We start from the raw sequence: 21,880 nt of genomic DNA, 5'->3' as shown, positions 1-21,880 counted from the left end.
TAACATCCTGGTTATTAACACTATGGTGCCTCATCATCCAGTTCATTTACAGTTTTGTTTGTTTATGTTCAGGTTATTGATACTTTGATGAATTAATATCCCGGTTTGTTGTGTTGTTGTTCTGTTGTTGATCTGTTGATTGGTTCATATCCAGGTAATTCTTAGTTTGATGGGTTAATATCCAGATTACTGACAGTTTTGTGTGTCATTATGGAGGCTTTATCCAGGTGATTGTCAATTTGTGTGTCAGTATTAAGGTTGTTGATGCTTTTGTACAGTATGATCCAGTTTCTGCTGTGTGTTGATTCCACCACGAGTCCACAGTTTATACTCTGACTGATGATAACGGCTTAAAAGTTCTTAAATGCTGATCAGAAATTCAAACTTCTGCCCAGTGCAACTTCGCTCTCAGCTGATGCAAAACCCCGCAGAGGCTGCTGATGTTGCATCCAGAGGTTGTCCGAGTGTGTCAACACGTCCGTCCCTGAGGTGTCTTTACATCAGCCACAGTTTCCACTAATTACAGCAGCAACCAGAGAGACCAATCAGCCTAGTGGACCTCAGCACCGGTTCCGCTGGTCCACAGAGGACTGCTAATGACCTCCCCTCGGACGCCTCGCCGTGGACAAACATGTTGTCCAGCTTCCTCACTGAATGATGACATTAGCTGCTGAAGAAAGTCGCTCCAAAGTTTTCTGCTGAGTTTTGAAGAGTGTTGGTTTCATCAGCAGCTCTGACAAGTAAAAACACTAAAAACACAAACCTCATGAACCTGCAGGAGGCCGATGCGACCCGTAGAGTTCCACGTGGTCAAGTTTCTCTTCTGCTTGGCGCCAGTTTGAGCTTTTCTTTATGATTGAACCATCTTCTCATCGTTCCTCACGGTGGCTCATTTTTCACTGCAGTCTGACGTCCTGCAGCTCCGTGGAACCAGAGCGACCATGAAGGAGGAGGCGTCCTGAGCACCACACAGCTGGAGCATCATACATCACAGAAACACGTAAAAGTCGAATACATCTTTTTATTTTACAAAAAATGAAAAAAAAAACTGGAATCAACATCTGCTACATTTTGCCCACAAGTTTTATCAGAACCGGAGAAGTCGTGGCTCAACCTGCTGCAGATATTTGACATGTTCTGTAGTAAATACTTAAATGTCTTCAGGAAGATTTCACCAGATGAACTGCCAGTGGTGGTGACCACATCTTTACCAGCACTGGAGGAACAATGGTGGCTCGACATGCTACAGATACTTAACGTTTGGTCTTAATTAGTTTCCAGACTTTTCTGTGGAAACACTGCTCACCTGAAACTTTCACCGGTTTTGTCACGTGATGTGTTTTTCACACAATCTGGGTAATTTCGGTAGCTTTCTTTTTTTTTGCAATATGAAGTGATTTTTATGAAATATCCAGATTTTAAGCGTAGATTTGGTTTAGTTCTCCGACTAATGGTTTCTGTTTTTACAGTCTCTGGCTGTGAAATGGTGTCACCATGGCAATAACATACCTGTCAACCCTGTAGTGGGTTTGAGGGTTCAGAGGGTTAAAAGACAGGAGGACTTTCACAAATGGTTAGTGAGGCCTTTAGAAGCCTTCATCAGGACCCCTTCAAAGACCCCCAATGCTTCTGAGAAACCTTGAATTTTACGTTGGGGTTCCATCAATTTTCATATTCAGGTTTTTTGTTGGTTAATATCCAGATTATTGATGCTTTTATGCCTCAATGTCCAGGTTTCTTCAGGCTGTTGTGCATTATTATCCTGTTTATTGACGCTTTGAGCCTTAACGTCCAGATTATTAACCCATTGGTGTGTTAATATCCCATTTATTGCCATTTTATCTGTTAATAATCAGATTATTTACACTTTTCTGCTGTAATATCCAGGTTTTTGAAACTTTTGTTGGTTAATATCCAGATTATTGACGCTTTTATGCCTTAACATCCAGGTTTCTTCAGGCTTTTGTGCCTTAATGTCCAGATTATTAACCCGTTGGAGGTTTTTGACACTTTTGTTTGTGTTGTGTTTGACTTTTGAATGTTGTGGATGTGTGAGGTGGTTTTCGGTGCGACCCAGAGCATTGTGGGGGTTTAGCTCACCACGACAGAGACTTTTAGGGATTAATGGCTTCCAGCCGGCGGTCTTGTGTAGAAAAGCCCAACTTTTCCAGCATAGTGTGTTTCTAGTCATGTGGCTAATGTCACTGATAATCGTTAATCAGCAGAGGGATAAACGTCCACCGTGTTTAGCTCATTTTAACGATTCATCAGTTATTTATTGGTAACTACGGGTTACTTTCTATGTTTTACTGGTTATTATCTCAGGTGTCCATGACTGTTAGATCACTTTGTGCTTTCTTAGTGTTTTGATCCCCACATCGACGGTTTCCTGTATTTACACCGTTCAGTCATTATTTAGGAAACTTATTCCGACTGTCTGCGTCGAGCTCGCCGCTTGTTGTGACTCTAAACGCGCTGACAATCGGATGTTAACTTTCTTTTTTGACCATCAAACGACATTTCACGCTGCTTCCTCTGAGGTCAGCCGAACTCTCTGGTACCGCACGACACTGAACTTTAGCCAAACCCGCACCGGTTGGACGCTCATGAGGAAGGGGGCGTGGCCTCAGCCGGCGGACGTCAATCTCTGCCTGTCCGTCGGCGCTTCAGGTGTATAAGAGCTGCAGCAGCTCGGAGGGTTTCCAGCTGCTCAGTGGCTCCTGAAGGTTCCTCCTGCAGGACTTCTTGTTGATGTTGTTCCATTTAAACTCACTGCAGCTCTCGTTGAATCACCGACGAACTCGAGTGTCGTCGTTGTGGCTCTGACTGGTTCACCCTGATGATTCATGTTGGTTGAAACTCTGAATGATGTCTGATAACGCATCTATTTCTGCTGTTTATTGTGCTGTAATTTCTGATTGTTTTTCTGAAGCTTTGACGACACGACTGCATCCGGTTTTTCACTTCTAACTGCGCCGACGTGTCTTCGTTGCAGCCACAGTTTGACTCTGCAGGTTTCTGGTGTAAAACCCTGAATGTTGAAGGTGTTGCTGTGTTTGCTCTGAGCTGTGTGTCGCTCTGCTGAATCTCTTGACGGTTGCAGCTTCGTTGTGACTCGGATTCTGTGAACACTGGTTTTCCTCAGAGAAACAAAATTCCTATTTCGCCAACAAAACATTCTGACACCGAGAAATGTGCAGAGAGTAAGCCCCTGAAGGCTTTCATGTCCTGGTTATTGTCACTTTTGTACATGAATAATCGAGTTATTGTCACTGTTGTGGGTTAATATCCTGGTTATTGACCTTTTTATGAATCTATATCCAGGGTTTTGTATGTTTTGTGGGTGAATATCCAGGTTCTTGACACTTTATGGGTTAAACTCTGTTCTGCTTTTTCTTAAATCTGAGCTGAATTCACAGTAACGATCAAATGATGATAAAAATGTGTCCTGAAAATGGTCAAATCAGATGTTTGCTTGATCTTGAATGATTTTTTTAATTTTATTTTTCAATGAACGGGATCAGAAAACATGCAAAAGTCCGATCATGTTGCGTCTCAGATGGCTGATGGTGACGGTTTGGTTCATATTTGCAGCTGAAATGACTTTTATTTCAGATATTATTATATTATTTTCAGTTATTTGACAGCGGAGCTTTTTAGGTGTTTAGCAGGACGTTGTTCCAGAGTTTTCGGTGTAGAATCTGATTCCTGCTCTGCTCTGTGAGGATCTGCTGAAGGTTTGACTTTTTCCCTGCTGCCACGATGAAGCGTTTCTCTGCAGCTCGTTGAACGCCCTCATGGAGAACAACACCGACATCGTGTTCGTGCTTCAGGGTCTGAACGGGTCGCTGACCGACCGTCAGATCTACTTCGCCTTCGCTCTGATGTCGTACAGCTTCACCCTGTTTGTGAACGTGACGCTCATCGTCACCGTGTGCCTCGACAAAACGCTCCACGAGCCCATCTACATCTTCGTGTGCAACCTGTGTTTCAACGGGATCTGCGGCGCTTCGTGTTTCTACCCGAAGCTGCTCCACGACCTCCTGGCCGACTCCCACGTCATCACCTACGTCGGCTGCCTCACCCAGATGGTCGCCAGCTACAGCTACGCCTTCTGCGAGTTCACCAGTCTGACCGTCATGGCGTTCGACCGCTACGTGGCCATCTGCCGCCCGCTGCAGTACCGAGCGCTGATGACGGTGCAGAAGGTGGCTCAGCTGCTGCTGCTCACCTGGTGCTTCTCCATGGCCGAGGCCATCGTGGGCATCACCCTGACCTCCAGGCTGCCTCTCTGCGGGCGAAACATCCCGAAGATCTTCTGCACCAACTGGGAGGTGGTGAAGCTGTCGTGCACCGACACGACGGTCAACAACATCTACGGCTTCCTGCTGACGGTCTCCCACGTGCTGCAGACGGTTCTCATCTTGGTTTCTTACGCCCACCTGGTCCGAGCCGCCATCCGATCTCAATCCGACCGCCGGAAGTTCGTCCAGACGTGTTTGCCGCACCTGGTGACGCTGCTGATCTTCACCGTCTCGCTCGTGTTCGACACCATGTACTCCCGTTACGGCGGCGGCAGCGTGATGACGGAGCTGAGGAACGCTCTGGCTGCCGAGTTCCTGGTGGTTCCTCCTCTGATCAACCCCGTCATCTACGGCATGAACCTGCACCAGATCAGGTCCAGGATCGTCCACATGTTCAGCCACAGACCGGAGGCCCCCAAGTGAAGGAAAAACAAACATCATCAAGCACTTCGATGAGAAACCATCGATTCTGAAGATTGATGTCCTGAAACGCTTCTAGTGACTGTTGGAGGCTGATGTGAATGAAAACCAACCTGCTTTCTAAAATGTGGTTCTTGCTGCTCGTTCTTTGAGATGAAGATCTGATAAAGACGTTGGAAGCCCCATTAGTTCCATGAAAATATGTAAATAACTGAGATTGTTCGGTTCAAACATTTTCATATTTTACAGAATATATCTGAACTTATTTAGCAAAACTAAACAATAAACATTAAGACAGTTATTACTAACATTAATTATAATCACTTTACTAATTAGTTGCCTGAACCCACCAACGTCTGGCACAGTTACAGAAACACACTCACATCATATTATTGGTTGAAATACAAACACTAATATTGTTCATTTCACGCTGACATGTTGCAGTTTGTAAACAAGAAAAAACTACAAAAGAATCCCTTTTTGTTTTAATTAAAAACAAATAATCAAACTATGTACGTGTGTCTTCTCATGGTCTGAGTTTACAAAACTCAATAATCAATTCACTACAAACGTGATTAAATCAAACGTAGTGTCTTTGGATCGTTATCAACGCCAGATAAAATGATTATTTCTGCTGTTGGTATAAATTATTTTATATTCTGAGTGTCTCTGCACCACTAGTGTAGTTTAATGAGGTCACAGCTGTGATAGTTCAAGAGTAAAACTGTAATTTTAGAAGAAATGTTCGTAAAAATCATAAAATGCCAACAATTTATAATAATTTTACCCAAGAAAAGTTGTAACAGATGGAGAATAAAGTTGTACTTTTTCAAGTTTTCCAGTCAGTTCATAAAGGAAACGTGTGAATAGAAATGTAAGTTGTAATATATATTTTTTTAAATTAATAAGGTCAAAATTGGAACTTAATTTTCATGTAAATTATGAGAAAAGTTGTAATATGTCAAAATAAATAAAGATCTAAATCTGCAAGACAAATTTGATGTCAAGGAGAAATCAAATAACTAAATTTACCCCAAAAAACTGCAATAGTTTGAGAATAAAGTAATTTCATAAGACAACAAATTAATATTAAACCAGCAGAGGGAAGAAAATTTAAGAATAACAATGTTTGATGAAAACTGAGCCACAACCAGAAATATGCAGAATCTGGAGACGAAAGAAAATGAGATAAAAAAACAAACACGTCATGTTGAGAGAAAACAAAGTGATTTATTGACATTTGGAGAGAAAAAAAAAATCAGGATTTTACAAGAAGTAAAGCTGCAGGTTTGAAACAGAACCAACTGATGTGCGTTTAACTGTCCGAGCGTCGGACTCCGTCTCCTCCTCCCGTGTGATTAAATATGTTCTCGTTTGTTGGTTTGTTCAGCTGAAAGCGAAACAAAAAAGTTTTCTGTCGTTTTGTTTCAGATCGTCGGAGAACCACATCAGCAGTCTGGAGGTCTGCTCACCAAACCCAGAAGCAAAACACAAGAACAGCAACAGCAGCTTGAAGGGAAGGCGTGGAGTCGGGTGAGTCTTCAACGACAACAACAACAACAACAACTACAACAACAACATCATGTGACACCGGAAACAGCAGCTGCTCCTCCGCAAACATCTCTCAGCTCTCCGAGTAGAAAAATAAATAACTTTCACGCAACATTCGGCGAAACATCCAAACACAAAGAAAGAAAACGAGCTCAGGCCTGTTTGGTTAAAGGGTCGCGTCGAGGTTCACTCCAAGTACGGAAGTCCATCAATGACAAAAGTGTGGAGACGAGAAAACAGACCGACCCTCTGAACTTCGCTACGTCACGTTTTTCTTCTGCAATATAAAGTCCTGCACCAGCATTGTGAACTTCTGAATTGTACGAAAAATGAAAAGAAAACTGGAATCAATGGGTTCAGCGTCTCGCACAGCCTGCAGTTCAGCGGAAACATCCCTGATTTTTAGTCACGTGACCGTCGGCCACAGCAGAGTCGCCGACATCTTCACGGTTGTGCTGAAAACGGCAGAATTATTTATTTTTTACAGAATCCGATTCAAACAAACGGCTGATTTTTTAAATATATTTTTTTAAGTCATTTTAATTTTAGAGTTTTTTTTCCAGCAGACTGACAAATTATTAGTTCAAGGACCATCAGACATTAGTGTTTTTACAGTTTCTGGCTGATAAATGGTGTTATTTGGTGATTTTTTTTTCCATAAGTCGCCTTTCAAACCCGCCGGCAGGTTTTGGGGTTCAGAGGGTTAAATGTGAGGCCTGAAGGATTCATAGCTGCAACCAACTCGTAAACTTGTCAATCAACTCGAAGCTGTAAACGGAAAATAGTTTCTGCTCAGTAAATGTCAGAAAAATGTTAGAAATGAGTCCGAACGACACTCAAAACCCTCGAAACCGAAGCTTAGATTAACTTGAGATGCTGTCACAGTCGAGAACCGCAAAACGGAAAATGTGTTTTTTCCTCCACAAAGACTTAATTATTAAAACAGTTTGTTTTCTTTTAACAGCATGTGAGGACCAGATCATACGGCTCATAGATGCTGCTGTCGCTATGAGTTAATGTGGTTTCTAACACTCAGCTTCACTTCAGGACCAAAAAGGTTTTGTTGTTTTGGTTTTAGTGTTTAATAAAGGAGAAGAATGTGAATAAATCATCTTTTGCTACGAAGCGTCCTGAGGAACTGAAGCAGCTTTTAAAGGCCGACTTTCACTTTTACACGAGTCACGGTCCAGAAAACAAAAAACAAAAACAAAAACAGCTTTTAGTTAATTTCCACAGCAGCTGTTACCACAAACCAAAATATTCTCCATCATTCCAGCAAAACGTTTCATCGTCACTACAAACCAGCTTTTTTAACGATGAAATACTGAATAATTTGCGTTTCATTTCTTTTGTGTTTTGCAGCTAATTCTTGACTTTATTGTCGACTATCTGCAGGTTTTTTTTGCGGCTGGTTAGTGAGCATCAGAAAACGCCGTCACAGCATCTTTACGTCCAAACAACATTGAAAACCTGAAAACTTTGGATTTACAGCATTTTGCAACAAAAAGAAACTTAAACCAGCATGTTCTGTGTTTTATTCTCTAAAAATAAGTTTTACTAAACCAGCTGCAGGTAAATTTTTCTCTCAGCAAACTAATCGATGAAGAATAATTTGGTTTGTCGTAAAAGGAGGAAAACTTAAACGTGCTGTTTTGGCACCAACAGGCTGCCGTACTGAAATGATTTTTTGTCGTTAATGGACTTCCATAAAGTAATTCAATTCAAGTCTGTTGGCAGGTGAAGGTGTTCCTTTGTCATTTTCAGCCATTCAGGTCGTTTCTTCTCGACCTGAACCTGAAGAATCGCTCTTTGGTCGGCTTCAGCTCAGAAACTAACAACTGATCTAAGGATTATCTTTTACTGATCCAGCCCAAACTGGCCCCTAAGTCCGACTCCGCAGAGTGAAGCGGCTGCTGATTCGTCTACAGACACGACAGGATGTGATGTCACCGACAGGAAGCGGGTACGAGGAGGCGGGGCTTAGGCGAGACGGGGCACCAGGTTGTTCTTCTCGGGTTCCAGGAACTCGTCCAGCAGAGCGGCCGTGACCTTCTGAAGCTCCTCCTCCAGCTGACGGACCTCGCTGCAGCAGAGACAGAGTGGTGATGTCAGCGAGGCCACGCCCACACGCCGTGATGTCATACACACGAAGGGATTTTACAACAGTGACACAACAGGTGGATCAGCTGACCTTTTCCCCGGCGCGGCACAGAACTCGGTGTAGTATTTGATCTTTGGTTCGGTGCCGCTCGTCCTCAGTGTCGCCACGACGCCGTTCTGCAAAGTGAAGGTGATCATCTGACTGCTCCTCGACACGGGAAGAACCTGCACAGGTAAACACACCTGGTTCAGAAGGTCTGAACCCACAGAGCCCTGATCCAAAAGGACTCCGATAACAGTCCACAACCAACCTGAACAGAACATGTATTTAAAAAAGCAAACAAACATCTAAAACCAACCCAAAGCCAGTCTGTAATGAAGTCCAGTACCACCCTCAGAACCAATCCAAAGCCAACATAACAGGTATAAACCAGTCCAAAACCAGTTAAAACAAAGTCCAAAGTCACTTCGATAACAGTCCACAACCAACCTGAACAGAATATGTATTTAAAAAATTAAACAAATACCCAAAACTAGCATAAAACCAACTAAAGCACTGGTCCAAAGCTAGTTAAAAAACCCATCTAAAACCACCCAAAAACCAATGAACAAACCGTCCAAACCTCGCTCTAAACAAAGAAACTAAAGAGCACTCTAAAACAAAGTCCAACGTGTATCCAAATCCGCTGAAGAGCAATCCAAAATCAACTCAAACCAACTAAAGCACTGGTCCAAAACCAGTTAAAAAACATCTAAAACCAACCCAAAACCAGTCTGTAATGAAGTCCAGCACCACCCTCAAAACCAATCCAAAGCCAACATTACAGGTCCAAAACAGTTCAAAACCAGTCGACAGCAAAGTAGAAAAATCCGCTGAAAAACAATCCAAACCGACTTAAAACCAAGTTAGAAACTAGTCCAAATCAAAGTCTGAAACCAGTCCAGAACGTGACCAAAAATAAGGTTCAGAAACAATCTAAAACAATCTACGACCAGCCTAAAACCGAGGGAAGAAAACGGTCTAAAACTGGTCCAAAACCAAGTCCAGAACCATCCTCGAAACAACTTTAAAACCAAGTTAAAACCAGCTGATAACAAGAATAAAACTAGCCTGAAACAAAGTCCGAAATGTGTCCAAAACTGGTCCAACACCAGTTTTAAACAGAGTTAAAACTCGCCCACATCAAAATCCAGAACTAGTCCAAAACATGTATAAATGCAAAGCTCATAAACGATCCAAATCACCCTAAAACCAGCTCTAAACCAGTTCAGAACCAGTTCAAAACCAGCTCTAAACCAGTTCTAAAACGAGCTTTAAACCAAGTGAAAACACCCAAAACATGTTCAAATACTACGTCCAGATCCAAAAGATGCCTGAAACAAAGTCCAGAACCACCTCCACATCATAGACACTGATCCGATTCAGGTTTTTCTTTTTACTGCACTTCAACAGAATTCACTTTATTTACATTTTCTGTATTTTTGCTGCAAACAAAATCTGAAGCAGCTCCGAGCCGTTTGTTCCCGATTATGAGGCGAAGAAACAAACTCTGAGCTGCTGCAGTTATGAAGGAATGAACATTTTTCACTCTTGTTGGATCGGCGTTGAGTCGAAGTGTGTTTGGCTGCTGCTCTTACAGACGTGAGGTCGGGCCGGCTGCTGTCGTATCCCGTAGTGACGTCTCTGACGTGGACGATCTGGACGCCGCCGCACGACTTCGGGTACGAACCGTCGCCGTCGAAGTTTCTGATGCGACTGAAGATCTTCTGGATGGTGGGAGGGTCATTGCAGACGACGTACGAGGTCTTAGCAACGTGGTAGCCGTACCTGGAGACAGGAAGTCACAGCAGGGATGACCGCCAAAATAAGAGGAGGAAACATTTTCACAACAACAAAGATTAAGTAGAAATTATCCAAACATCTGAAAAGATGATTAAAGTTTGTGTCACTTCAGACAGAGTTCAGGAAACATGAGGCTACTCAGGTGTTATTTGGGATCCAAAGGAAGTTTTGTATAGAAGAATTTTGTATTTTCACCCTCAAAAGAACTGGAGAATCCAGTTAAAGGGTTCGATATCTCCAGAAATAAAACTCCCACAGCCATTAAACTAGGAGAGGACACAAACAAAATAGTTTCCAGCAAATCTAAATGATTAAATAGCTCCAAGTGTTTTATTTCCATTTCTGTGCATTGGTGCAGCAACACGGCAATCTGAGATTACACCAATTAGGATTAATTAATACAAAAACCCACAGCTTTTTTTATATATATATATATATTTCCCCCCCAAAAGGTAAAATTAAATCCAGTTTTCTGATCCCATCTGTCCAACATGATAAAATGCTTCCCAAGTCATGATAATATTTGTTATTCTTTTAAATTTAATCACAGTTTAGATGCACAATTTAATAAAAACTCTCAGGAATTTCATTGGCTTTCAGTATCTCTTTTGAAATAGAGTAAATATGGTCTTTTGTTGGTTTCATTGTTTGTTAAGTTATCATTAAATTCCATCAGAGTTTCTCTGCTGCGTCGAATTAAACAGAAACTGATGTTCAAAGCCAATATATCAAAATCATTGACTATGAAAAGCCAAAGGACGTCAAAACTTGTGTGTCTGCTGCCCTCTGCTGGTAGAAGCTTTAAAAATCTGCAGGAGAATATTGTTGATTTTAATTTAACTTGCAAATTTTGAATGAATCTAACAATACACGGCAGATTTTAGATATTAAACGAACATTAAATGTAACTGAAGCTCTTAATTAAATTCACGCTTTACTCTAAAGATCATCTTTACTTGTTTTGTGTTGTTGACGTACAGAAATCAGAGAGAACGCTTCACTTTCTTCTGCTGTAGATTTACTTTCATGTGAAGAAAACTGATATTTAAATTTAGATTTTTTAAAAACATTTGTAAAACTTTCTCATAATGTTTTCACTTTTGCCTTTTTAGTGCACAACAGCTGACAATTTGCAGTTTTATTCATTTAAATCAGATCTAATCAACAGTAAAGTGAGCTGACTTCTCTACATATGTACATTTACGTATACGTTTTTTTTCAAAGGTACCACCCGTCAGGACGTTCACATTTGACGCGTCAGAACCTTTGGAGACCCGTACGATGAGCTTACGTCTGGTAGATGTTGTGCAGCTGTTGGCTCAGAGTCAGGTTCTTGTTGTGGAGGTAAGCGGCCATTTCAGCCACGACCACCGCCGAGCTCACGCCGTCTTTCTCTGGAACCATGTTGCCGCACAGGAAGCCTGAAGAAACCACCAAACAGAGGTTTACTTCACTCTGGTCGGCGGCGTTTTACGTGTTCCGAGCAGTAAAGTAATGAACTCTGTTACCGATCGACTCCTCGAAGGCGAATATGACTCTGTTTCCTGTTTTGGAAAGTTCATGGATCTTGTTGCCGATCCACTTGAACCCAGGAAGAGTTTCCTGTTGGGCAGAAACAGACGTCAGACCATCGTCATGTACACTTCAACAGACAGAAAACTAAAAAAACACGTAACCAGATTAGTCGTGTTCGTTAATATCTGACGATGTGTTCCTAGATGTGATCGTCGGACCTCGAAGCGGAAGCCCTCGATGCGAGCGAAGGCCTGCAGGATCTTGGAGGAGACGGTGGTGGCCAACATGTAAACGTTCTGAGTGTCCGTTGGGTCAGGATGACTCTCCTTCCAGTTGAAGAACATCCACCAACCCAACAGGGCTCCCAGCTCGTTCCCTGTGAACACCTTCCAACCACACCTGCAGCACAGGTACATGCAGGTAAACTACACTTATAACACTTTCAACACATGTGAATACAGGCAGACTACAAGTAAAACGCCAGAAGATACATGCAAATACACAGGAAACAAAGGCAGACACGTGCACACACCTATATGATAGGTAGTTACAGGTAAACTGCACCTGCAACACCCCTAAAAGTAAATACAGGTGAACCTCATAACCAGGAAATGAACTGTTGAACATGTCTACAGGTAAACTACACCTGTAGTATACATTTTAGCTGAAGTGCCTTTGAGCAAACAGCAGTTACCCGTCAGACTTCTCTGCCACGGCCAAACGGTCAGCATCAGGATCCGTCGCCAGAACGATCCGAGCGTTCTCCTTCTCCGCCAGAAGAAGAGAAAGCTCCTGGAGAACAAAACAACAGATTACTTCATGAGAAAATCATTGAATTCGTGAAGTAACTCTTCAGGAGTTTGTCCTACCAGGACGGACTCTCCCTCCTCAGGATTTGGGCAGCGTAAGGAGGAGAAGTTGGGGTCGGGGTCTTTCTGCTCGGGGACGGGGATGGGAGGAGCGAAGCCGAACACCCGGAAGGCCTGCTGGACGAAGTCGTGTCCGACGCCGTGGAAGGACGAGTGGACAAACTTCAATGGACAGCTGCTGTTCAGACCCCTGGAGACACATCAGGTATCGTTACTGTTCATTCACATGTTCAGTATTTTAGTTTAGTTACATCCAATGACAACAAGGCAGCAGCAGTTCCAGGAGTAGAGGGACCAACTCTTCACATCCCTAGATCAGCTCCAAAACATAGGCTAGACCAGGTAGACCAACTCCAGTAGTTACTAGTTACAGAGGCAAAGGGACTAGACCACCGCTACAAGTAGGGGGACTGGATACAGAGGTAGGAGAACTGGCTCCAGATGTCCCTCTACCAGCCCTGGAGGTAGCAGATCCAGATATAGCAAGACTGCTACTAAAAGTCCAGGAACCAGCTGTGGAGGTAAAGGAACTGAATAGGTCCCTGGAGCAGATCCAGATGTGGGACTTGATTCAGAGGTAGGGTACTGGCTGCAGGTGTGCCTAGGACTGCCCTGGAAGTAGGTGTCTAGATTCAAAGGTGAAGGAACTGGCTCCAGAGGTAAAGGGAATAGCTTTATAGGTCCATGGATGGGTTCTGGATGTAGTGAGACTAAATTCAGAGATAGAAGAACCGGCTGCGTAGGTCCATGGATCAGCTTCAGCGGTAAATGGAACTGTCCACAGAGGTCCCCTGGTCAAGTCCTTATGTAGGAGAACTAGATTTAAATATAGAGATGCTGGATTCAGAGGTTTCCTGGACCAGCGCTAGAGGTAGCAGGACCACTTCCAGAGGTAGGGAACTGGTGGAAGATGTCGCTCAACCAGGCCTGGAGGTAGGTCTCTAGATTCAGAGGTGGAGGAACTGGTACCAGAGGTCCAGAGGCTACCTGCACGGGTAAAGGGACTGTCTTCATGGTTTTCTGGACCAGACCCAAAAGGTAGAGACTAGATGTCGAGGCAGAGGGACAAGCTCCAGATGTTCCAGGACCAACTGCAGAGGTCTGGTGATATGCGCATGAGCTCCAGAGAGGAGTAAGTTCCAGTTGTTGAGAGCATGAGAGCATGGATGAAAAGCACCTGGATGACCACCTAACTGAGAAAGAAACGAATCCCTCTGATGTTGTACAGGCTGAATCTACAGAACCCACTGCTGCCGTGTTTAATGGGAACCATAAGGTCATTCTCAGGCCTCAGTAAAGGCGTCTCCCTCCTGAAGGGACTTGGTCTGGTCCAGGTTGAGCTTCAGGTGGAGCCTTGCCCTCCATTCTGTCACCGAGGTAAGCAGTGAGTGGGGAATACCTGTGGAAGCACAGGGAGGCGAGTTCGTCCATGTAGCAGCTGTTGATCTGGGTCAGGGGGTCGGTCCTCAGGGAGCTGTGATCCACCAGCTCCTGGTCCCAGCAGGAGGCGCTCCAGGGCTCCAGCTCCTGCTCGATGCTGCGCAGGATCTCCTTGTCATGAGGGGAGGCGATCTGAGCGCCGTTAGACCAGTACACCTGCAGAGGGAGACATTTTCCCACAGATGTTACGGATACCTGAGAAACTAGGGGCTCCATATGGTGCAGCTGCTTTCTGAGTTAACTGACGCTGAAACATGAAAACCAAATCAGGATGTCACGACGCAGCAACAAACCACGTGTCGCATGAATCTGTACCTTCAGAAATGTTGACGCCGTTTCAAACTAACCTTGTATCCGTTGTCTTCTTTAGGATTGTGTGAAGCGGTGATCATCACTCCGGCTGCTGCTCCCAGTTTCTTCACCGCGTACGGCTGGAAAGAAATGAACAAACAAAACATCAACCTGAATGATCGTCCACTGACGAAACCATCGGTGCTCCTGAACACAAGCTGAGGTCTGTATCAGGCAAACACAGCTTTCAGGTTACTAGCAGCTTTCAAGCTATAAATATGTTAAATTTTACAAGCTGCTGTAAAACAAAGTGCAAAGAAAATTATAATTTATTCTCCTAAAGTGTTTCCTTTAATTGATGGCATTAATTAATTCACAAAAAAGGGAGAAAGAGACAACAAAATGTGTCAATAATGTTAAAGAGATGTCTGAAAAATGTTACTAAAAATTCAAATCAATCTCCATAAAATGTTTGAAAACTGTAAATAAAAATTGTAACATTAAAATGTCTAAAATAAGTTAATAAAATAACTGAAAGTGTTTTTAAAATGTTTTAAAAAGTAGAATTTAAAAAATTGTTCTTAAATGTTTTAAAAATGTCCAAAAATCTTCATAAAATGTTTAAAAATACTCAGTAAAAAATTTTATAAAATTAGCTTCTAAAATCAGTTCATCAGATGTCTGAGAAATATTTATAGAAATTCTAAATCTTGATCAAATGTCCTAGTGTTTTAAAAAATAAAAATAAATCCTGATAAATAAATGAGTAAAGATTTAATCCTAAGTAAAACCAGCTGCTGCAGAGAGGAATTAACACTAAGCTACAAACGAGGCAATTATAAAGTCTAAATTATAAACTAATTAGAACTAATTAGTTTCTCACCACGTACGGCGTCGGGACGAACGAGGAGAACAGATGAACCGGAACATCTCTGCTGAGCATCACAGCCGCCGTCAGCTTCGCCAAACTGAACAACACAAAGAGAAAAAGATTTTAAAAAGTGAGTCGAACCGTTTAACGTGAGGTAGACAGAAGTAGTGAAGCGTCGTTAGATGATGCACCAGGTGGCGCCAGAGTTCATCCAACAGAAAACTGCAGTTATTTAGACTGTTGGACTCTGAGCTGATAAATTCAATAAATAGAAAATGTCTCAGAACTGTCAGCAATTAAAAAATCATAATAAACATTTTAATAAATAATTCAAAACAACGCTAATAAATTTTACAAAATTGTTTTTTAAAGAAATGTCTGACAAATGTTGATAAGAATAAATAGTTCATTATATATTAATAGAATTTTGGAAAAAGTTTGAAAAAAAATAACATTAATAAAATGTTGGAGTTTTTTTTTTCATAAATGTTGGAAAAATGTAGAAAAAAATGTAATAAAATGTCTGAAGAATGTTAAGAAAACTAAAATAAATAAATGTCATTTCATCTGTCTCAGTTTGTCATAAACCGTCTGACAGGTGCTTCTGGTTGTTACCGCTCGCTGCTGCAGCCGCTCTCCTCCTGTCCTCTGGTGTCGAACCCGACCACCAGACCTCTGCTGCTGAAGTCTGCAAAATACCTGCACAGGTACGCATACAAACCCTGCACACAGAGACAGCTCAGGTGAGACACCAGGACACCTGCACAGGTGTGTTACAGGTGTGTTAACTCGCCTGTGTGGACTGGATACTACGCTGACTAGTCTGGATGTTGTATTAACTAGTCTCGATACTGTACTAACTAGTCTGGATGTTGTACTGACTAGTCTGGATGTTGTACTAACTAGTCCGGGTGTTGTACTGACTAGTCCGGGTGTTGTACTAACTAGTCTGGATACTGTACTAACTAGTCCGGGTGTTGTACTAACTAGTCTGGGTGTTGTACTAACTAGTCCAGATGTTGTACTGACTAGTCTGGGTGTTGTACTAACTAGTCCAGATGTTGTACTGACTAGTCCAGATGTTGTACTAACTAGTCCGGGTGTTGTACTATCTAGTCTGGGTGTTGTACTAACTAGTCTCTCACCTGTGTGGACTGGATGATGGTGAGGTCATTGATCCGGTTGAAGCCGGCTCCCATCGGCGCTCTGAGTCCGGCGGTACCGAAGCTCATCCGGCTGCAGAGTCTGGACCTGAGATCCTCCAGGTGACCTGCTGCCACCAGAGAGTCCAGCTGAGCCCGAGTCCGGCGGTTCTGGAGAGAAAATCCACCACTAGTTAACTCACGGCGGCTTCACACCTGAAACAGAACCTGCAGGTAAAACCCAGTGTTTCTAAAGAGAAAACTAAGTTCTGGCTTTAGTTTGGGTTAGAAAACTGACACTCGGCGGTTCTTGGACTTTTCTGGCACGTAAAGACTAAACTTTTATAAAAATACGACCCTCCTCGTGTGTTTACATCGTGCTAGTTGAAGCTGAATAAATTCTCATCAGTTTCCTAAAAAGATGAACAAACTCTTAAATTAGGTTCTCGAACTGAAAAACAAAAACATGAAGAAAATGACTGAAAGTTTTCCAGCAGAAAATGTTTTTAAAATCAAAACAGTGTAAATAAAATATCAAAAAACTATTTAAAAATTTTGTATACTTGTGAATTTTCTAAATAAAATGACTGAAAATGTATTTAAAAGAAAAATTAAATAATAAAAAAAAAGTCATTAAAATTTTTGAAGAATGTCCAAAAAAATCTTGATAAAAATGTTGATTAAAAAAAATCTAAACAATTAAAACTGTCTTTTCAGATTTGCTTTAAACTGATAAAAATGTTGAACAATTTTAATAAAATGTCCCAAACAAAAAAAAATGGTAATAAAACCAGAAATTTGTCTTCAGCTGACGTTACAGAAATGATCAGTGACAACATTTCAGTCCCATTTATTTACAGAAGCCTGTTAGAAAAAGCTTCTGTCAGTCATAGCGCGTCCATTAATTACAGCAGAAGTGATCATACGTGTCCTCTGCTGCAGGATAAAGATAGATTCAAACACGCGAGTCTTTTCCCGGCGGCTGACATTTACAGCCGAGGTCAGAAACGTTGAAGTGACCTTTAACCAACACTCAGATGAAGTCTGGGAGGCGCGTCGATAACTTCATACTAACACACGGGAATAAAAACAAGCTGCTACATCTAAAGAGACTCTATTTGTGTTTTAGCTTAGGGGCAGCAGCGCCACCATGTGGACGGATTAAAACGCTGGTGTTAACCCTCAAACAGGCGAGTTTACAGAGTAACAGCGAAGCGTCATCAGCATACAAACTGATGTCTACCTTCATTTAGCCTGTAATAAATTAAACAAGAAGAGGCCCTAATAAGGAGCCTTGTGGGACACCGTAAGGAAAAATAAGTGCAAAAATTTGATTTACAGACTAAAATACGAAGCAGATGAGATATAAATCTGAATACGTTTGTCCTCTTCGTGCTCCGGTTCTGCCGTTAAACGGTCTGATTGATAAACACACAGAAACTCCTCATCTTTTAGCAGTTATTTCAAGTTTTTTGGATTTGTTTATATCTGAGACCACAGCTGAACATCTTTCAAAACACTGCGATACATTTTATTGAACCCACGCAGGAAACTTAAAGAAAGACGTGAACCTCCATCTTCATGCTCCGGTTCTGCCCTTAAATGAACAACACAGAAATGATTCCTCTCTTTCCATGTTTTCAAATTTGATTTATTTACATGTGAGAGCAAAGCTAAACATCAGTATTTTCAAAACAATCGGATAAACTCTGCTGACCTCACGCAGGAAAATGCACCAGCACGTTCTGTGTGGATCTGAGCATCATCCAGCTGTTTGACTGTTTATCTCAGAGCTGCTCATCATCTGATGCATGAATAAAGCTGCAGGTGGCATCACAGGCCTGTCATGCGGCAAACTGCTGAGTCATGCTGCCCTCTAATCGCACGAAAACCCACAGAGCTAATCTCCATCACGACCCAGACAGCGGCCGGCCAGCAGCGGCTCTGCACTGCGGCCAACACACACTCCGTGACCCCGGGATGCGCATCTCAGCACCGACCAGCCGCGCAGAACTCCCATTTAAAATCCGGCGATTTTTAGGTTTATCCGAGTGTGGACACGAATCGTTGAATGAAAATGCATGACTGGGCTGGTTTTCTTCGTTGGATGGATGCTGTGCTACATTCGGCGTGCAGAGTTTAAATCCAGCCGTTTTGCTTTTAAACAAATTAGCTTTAAAATGATTTTTGGAGCAGCTGCGCCAGCGATTCTCTCCCCGCAGCTCGCTTCGTAAAACAGCCCATTAAGTTCATGATAAATGACGTAAAGTTCTGCATTAGTGAGCAATTTGTGCGCCGATTCTTCCACAAGGCCTCGTTTATGTTATAAACCTTCATCATAAGCCTGTTTCTTAAACATTTCTTTCCAGGATTTAGTGTCACGTTAAAATGGTTGATTCCTAAAGGAGGTCTGGGGCAGCGGCAAACCGTTAAAGACGGGACTCAAGTTTGCCTCCTAACTAGCTAGCTGACGGACGCTCACCCGGTCCCAGGCCAACCACTGGTGCACCGCCTTGTCCAGCTGCGGGTCGCCGGTGCTCTGGCAGTCCATGTTGGCGTTCAGGTCCCCGTTGACCCGGTCGTTGTCCTCCATGCTGACGGGCTTCAGGCCGGCTAACGCTCGCTGAGCAGCCGCTGGGCCATCGCACGGCTGCCGCTGCGGTGAACTCTGCCTGGATGTCCGCCTCTAGCGCCTCAAGCCGCCGCTAAGCTGAGCGACCGTTACACCGGATGACCGCCGGAGGCCGACAGCAGCCCGTTAAATGCCCGTTAACCGGAAATATTCAGCTCCGAGGCTCCGGACTGAAGTTTGAAGGAACCGAAATACGAAAGTTCAAACTTCATCAAGTTTCTCACAGGCAGGCACGGACAACTTCCGGTCGGCTCTAAAAATAAAAGCCCTTTTTAATATATATCATGCAAATGATGCAGCGCACATTAGAGGTGGGTGTGTTTTAACCAAACCAGGTGAAATACACACATGTAGAAAATACCTTGACCCCAGAAATCAGGGGCATGCAGATACCGGCAGCGTCAACATCTGGCCTGCTGTATAATGTAGGCAGGCTGTAGGGAGGTTATAGGGGGGCAGGTACGAGTTCCACCTGCTCAGCAGCAGCGCTTCACGAGCCTCAGCACTGACCCCTCGGACCCCCTCCCTCACCGGGCTGCAGCCTCTGCATCCTGAGCACCTGCACCTTCTCCACCTCCTGCACCAGCCTGCCTCTGGGCTCCCCCCTCACTCTCACTCCCTGTTTTATAATAAAAACCACTTTTTCCACTTCCTCCTTCCATCCGGCGAGTCATCACAAGTCCGCCTCGTACTGGCCTGTGATGCAGGTCTTGGAGGATGAAATGAGAACCTGTCCAGGCAGAGGAACCCACTGAAAAGGCCTGTAGATATCTGTTAACAAATGAAGATTGTCCCTCCTGCGTACTGTACGTAGGTCACCTGGAGGAGCCAGGTGAGGTCTCTGCTGACGCCTGTTCAGTGCTGTGTGCAGCCTGTTGGACAGTGTTGTGAGCTGCTGATAGGAGTGCTTGACATACGTTAATATGTACAGGTTGTTATAAACAAATACAAATATGATACACTACTGAGTTAAAATAGTAAGTAGGTTAAAATAAGTAAGCTAAAAAAATACCACCAGTTGAAACGAGTTCAAAATGAGTCATTATAGACGATCCGAGTCCAGTTTGAACAGACGTTATTTTTTTAATAGCCTACTTTAGATTTTTTTAAAATCTTTTATTTTAACACTTTTGAACATTATTTTGTTTTTTTCTTTATCTCAATTTTTTTTCCCACAAATCAGGCAGCACGTGAGAGTCGACAGAAAACGATTTTGTTCACCTGTTTGATGCTTGAATATGGTTATTTTTTCTCCTGCTAGAAAGTTTTTTTAAAAATCCAGTGGTTCTGTTTCTAGTGTTTCTGGCTGGACAACAGCATCATGTTGGCATTTTATTAAAAAGACAATCAGCTCTTTAAACCTGCTGCTGGGTTTTAGGGTTCAACCCGAGGGTTTTTCATGTGATTTAACTGTCAATATGTGAAGAAAACAACATTTAATTAAACCCACATTTGGGTTCAGAGCTGCAGCTTCAACCAACAAACCACCAACCTGACGCTTACATGGAAACAGAAGCTGCTTTCAGAGGTAACCTGTGAATTTAAAACACACAGAAGATCAAACTGTCCATCTCAGTGTTTGTCTTGTTTAATCGTTTCAAGTCCTTCCAGGTGGCGTCTCTGCAGCGTCCTGGAGGCTCTCAGGTGCGTCGCTCAGCTGACAGTCGAACAGGTGAGCGAAGGCGTCCAGCAGCCGAGGGACGGCTTCCTCCACGCTGACGTTCCTCCGCAGCTCGGCGCTCAGCGACGTCACGCCTTTACCTTCGATGCCGCACGGAACGATGTGGTCGAACCAGGACAGGTCGGTGCTGCAGTTCAGAGCCAAACCGTGAGACGTGACGTAGCGGCCGCAGTGGATTCCTGGAGACATGACGACACCGGCGAGGGTGAGCGGTCTGACGGAGGGATTTCTGACCAACAGCTAAACTGGAATTTAAACTGAATCGACTTAATCACTCAGATGAGAGACGGAAAGCAGCTGATCAAAAACCACAACAAAGAGATTTAAAGATGCACACAACGATATAACAGAACCACATAAAGAGACAAAAACACCAACAAGAGATAAAAAGTGACAACAAACAAACACAAACAGACACAAGATGTGAACAAATGATAAATGAACAGAAAGACACACAGACGCAACACAACTACAAATGACCACAAAGCGACTAAAAATGTTCACAAATAGACCAAAAACAAACGACAAATAACCACAAATCAAGTCAGAATGACCAAAAAGACAAATGAAATGAGCCTTAATGAAGTGAAGTGATTGAAAACATGCAAACGACCACTAATGTGCTCAAAAGAACAAAACGAGACACAAGAGATAAACTCAGAGCGACCACAGTGAGGTGTGAAGGTCCAAAACACTGCACAGTGAACTGGGTTCTGGTACCGATGGCGCAGATCTTGTTGTCTCCGACCCAGACTCCGGTGTGAGGAGACGTCGAGGCTTCGACTCCAAAGCTGCTGCAGAGTCCGATGACGGTTTTCTCCAGCTGGCCGACGTACCAGCGAACGCTCTGACGGGAGAAGAACACGTTAAAACAGGCCCGGTTCCGTTAAAGCTCGCCACCCGCATCAGAACCCGTCGGGCCGACCTTCTTGAAGCTGCCCAGGTGCAGGACCGGATAGCAGACCAGCTGGCCCGGCCCGTGGAAGGTGATGAGTCCTCCTCGGTTGGTCCGGTGGACGTCGGCGCCGAGCAGGCGGAGCCGGTCCAGCAGCGGTTCCGGGTACGGTTTGTTCCGGATCCCAGTGGTGTAGACCGGCTGGTGCTGGCACAGCAGCAGAGCGTGAGCTGGACCGGACCGGTGCCGGTTCACGTAGACCTGCTGCAGCCGCAGAGCCTCCTGGTAGGACAGCAGGCCCAGACGGACCACCTCCACCACCGGCC

General features: G+C 43.5%; 3 protein-coding genes across 3 annotated transcripts; 1 reads left to right on the top strand and 2 right to left on the bottom strand.

The window, feature by feature from the left end:
* The first annotated feature begins 3,797 nt into the window (after window positions 1-3,797).
* LOC103374357 (olfactory receptor 6N1-like) lies at window positions 3,798-6,261 on the top strand. Its single transcript, XM_008304434.1, has 3 exons — window positions 3,798-4,723; window positions 5,580-5,633; window positions 6,156-6,261. Exons 1-3 carry the CDS (start codon window positions 3,798-3,800, stop codon window positions 6,259-6,261), a joined length of 1,086 nt encoding a protein of 361 aa, XP_008302656.1.
* A 658-nt stretch (window positions 6,262-6,919) lies between these two features.
* pgm2l1 (phosphoglucomutase 2-like 1) lies at window positions 6,920-19,572 on the bottom strand. The gene is made up of 14 exons (XM_008304431.1): window positions 18,829-19,572; window positions 16,350-16,517; window positions 15,820-15,926; window positions 15,217-15,301; window positions 14,390-14,473; window positions 14,002-14,198; window positions 12,603-12,792; window positions 12,428-12,525; window positions 11,952-12,132; window positions 11,727-11,820; window positions 11,510-11,639; window positions 10,014-10,203; window positions 8,467-8,600; window positions 6,920-8,358 (listed from the first exon to the last, which is right to left on the bottom strand). Exons 1-14 carry the CDS (start codon window positions 18,937-18,939, stop codon window positions 8,256-8,258), a joined length of 1,872 nt encoding a protein of 623 aa, XP_008302653.1. The 5' UTR covers window positions 18,940-19,572; the 3' UTR covers window positions 6,920-8,255.
* Window positions 19,573-20,150: 578 nt separating this feature from the next.
* lipt2 (lipoyl(octanoyl) transferase 2) lies at window positions 20,151-21,878 on the bottom strand (the record flags this gene model as incomplete). Its single annotated transcript, XM_008304433.1, has 3 exons — window positions 20,151-20,838; window positions 21,380-21,506; window positions 21,585-21,878. Coding segments are annotated over 3 exons (684 nt in total), but the record flags the coding sequence as incomplete, so codon positions are not given.
* Window positions 21,879-21,880: the final 2 nt, after the last annotated feature.

The sequence above is a fragment of the Stegastes partitus genome, unplaced genomic scaffold (assembly GCF_000690725.1).
Source record: "Stegastes partitus isolate 25-593 unplaced genomic scaffold, Stegastes_partitus-1.0.2 Scaffold2219, whole genome shotgun sequence".
NCBI lineage: Eukaryota > Metazoa > Chordata > Actinopteri > Pomacentridae > Stegastes > Stegastes partitus.
This window is presented reverse-complemented; position numbering and strand designations above follow the sequence as displayed.

Excerpts from the sequence above, each read along its gene's own strand:
- LOC103374357 (XM_008304434.1), top strand. The coding sequence starts at position 3,798 with ATGGAGAACAACACCGACATCGTGTTCGTGCTTCAGGGTCTGAACGGG. Across the intron at positions 4,724-5,579 it reads CACAGACCGGAGGCCCCCAA|GAAACGTGTGAATAGAAATG; the intron begins GTGAAGGAAAAA and ends CAGTTCATAAAG. Across the intron at positions 5,634-6,155 it reads TATTTTTTTAAATTAATAAG|ATCGTCGGAGAACCACATCA; the intron begins GTCAAAATTGGA and ends GTTTTGTTTCAG.
- pgm2l1 (XM_008304431.1), bottom strand. The coding sequence starts at position 18,939 with ATGGAGGACAACGACCGGGTCAACGGGGACCTGAACGCCAACATGGAC. Across the intron at positions 14,474-15,216 it reads TCGTCCCGACGCCGTACGTG|CCGTACGCGGTGAAGAAACT; the intron begins GTGAGAAACTAA and ends ATTTCTTTCCAG. Across the intron at positions 14,199-14,389 it reads AAGAAGACAACGGATACAAG|GTGTACTGGTCTAACGGCGC; the intron begins GTTAGTTTGAAA and ends CTCCCTCTGCAG.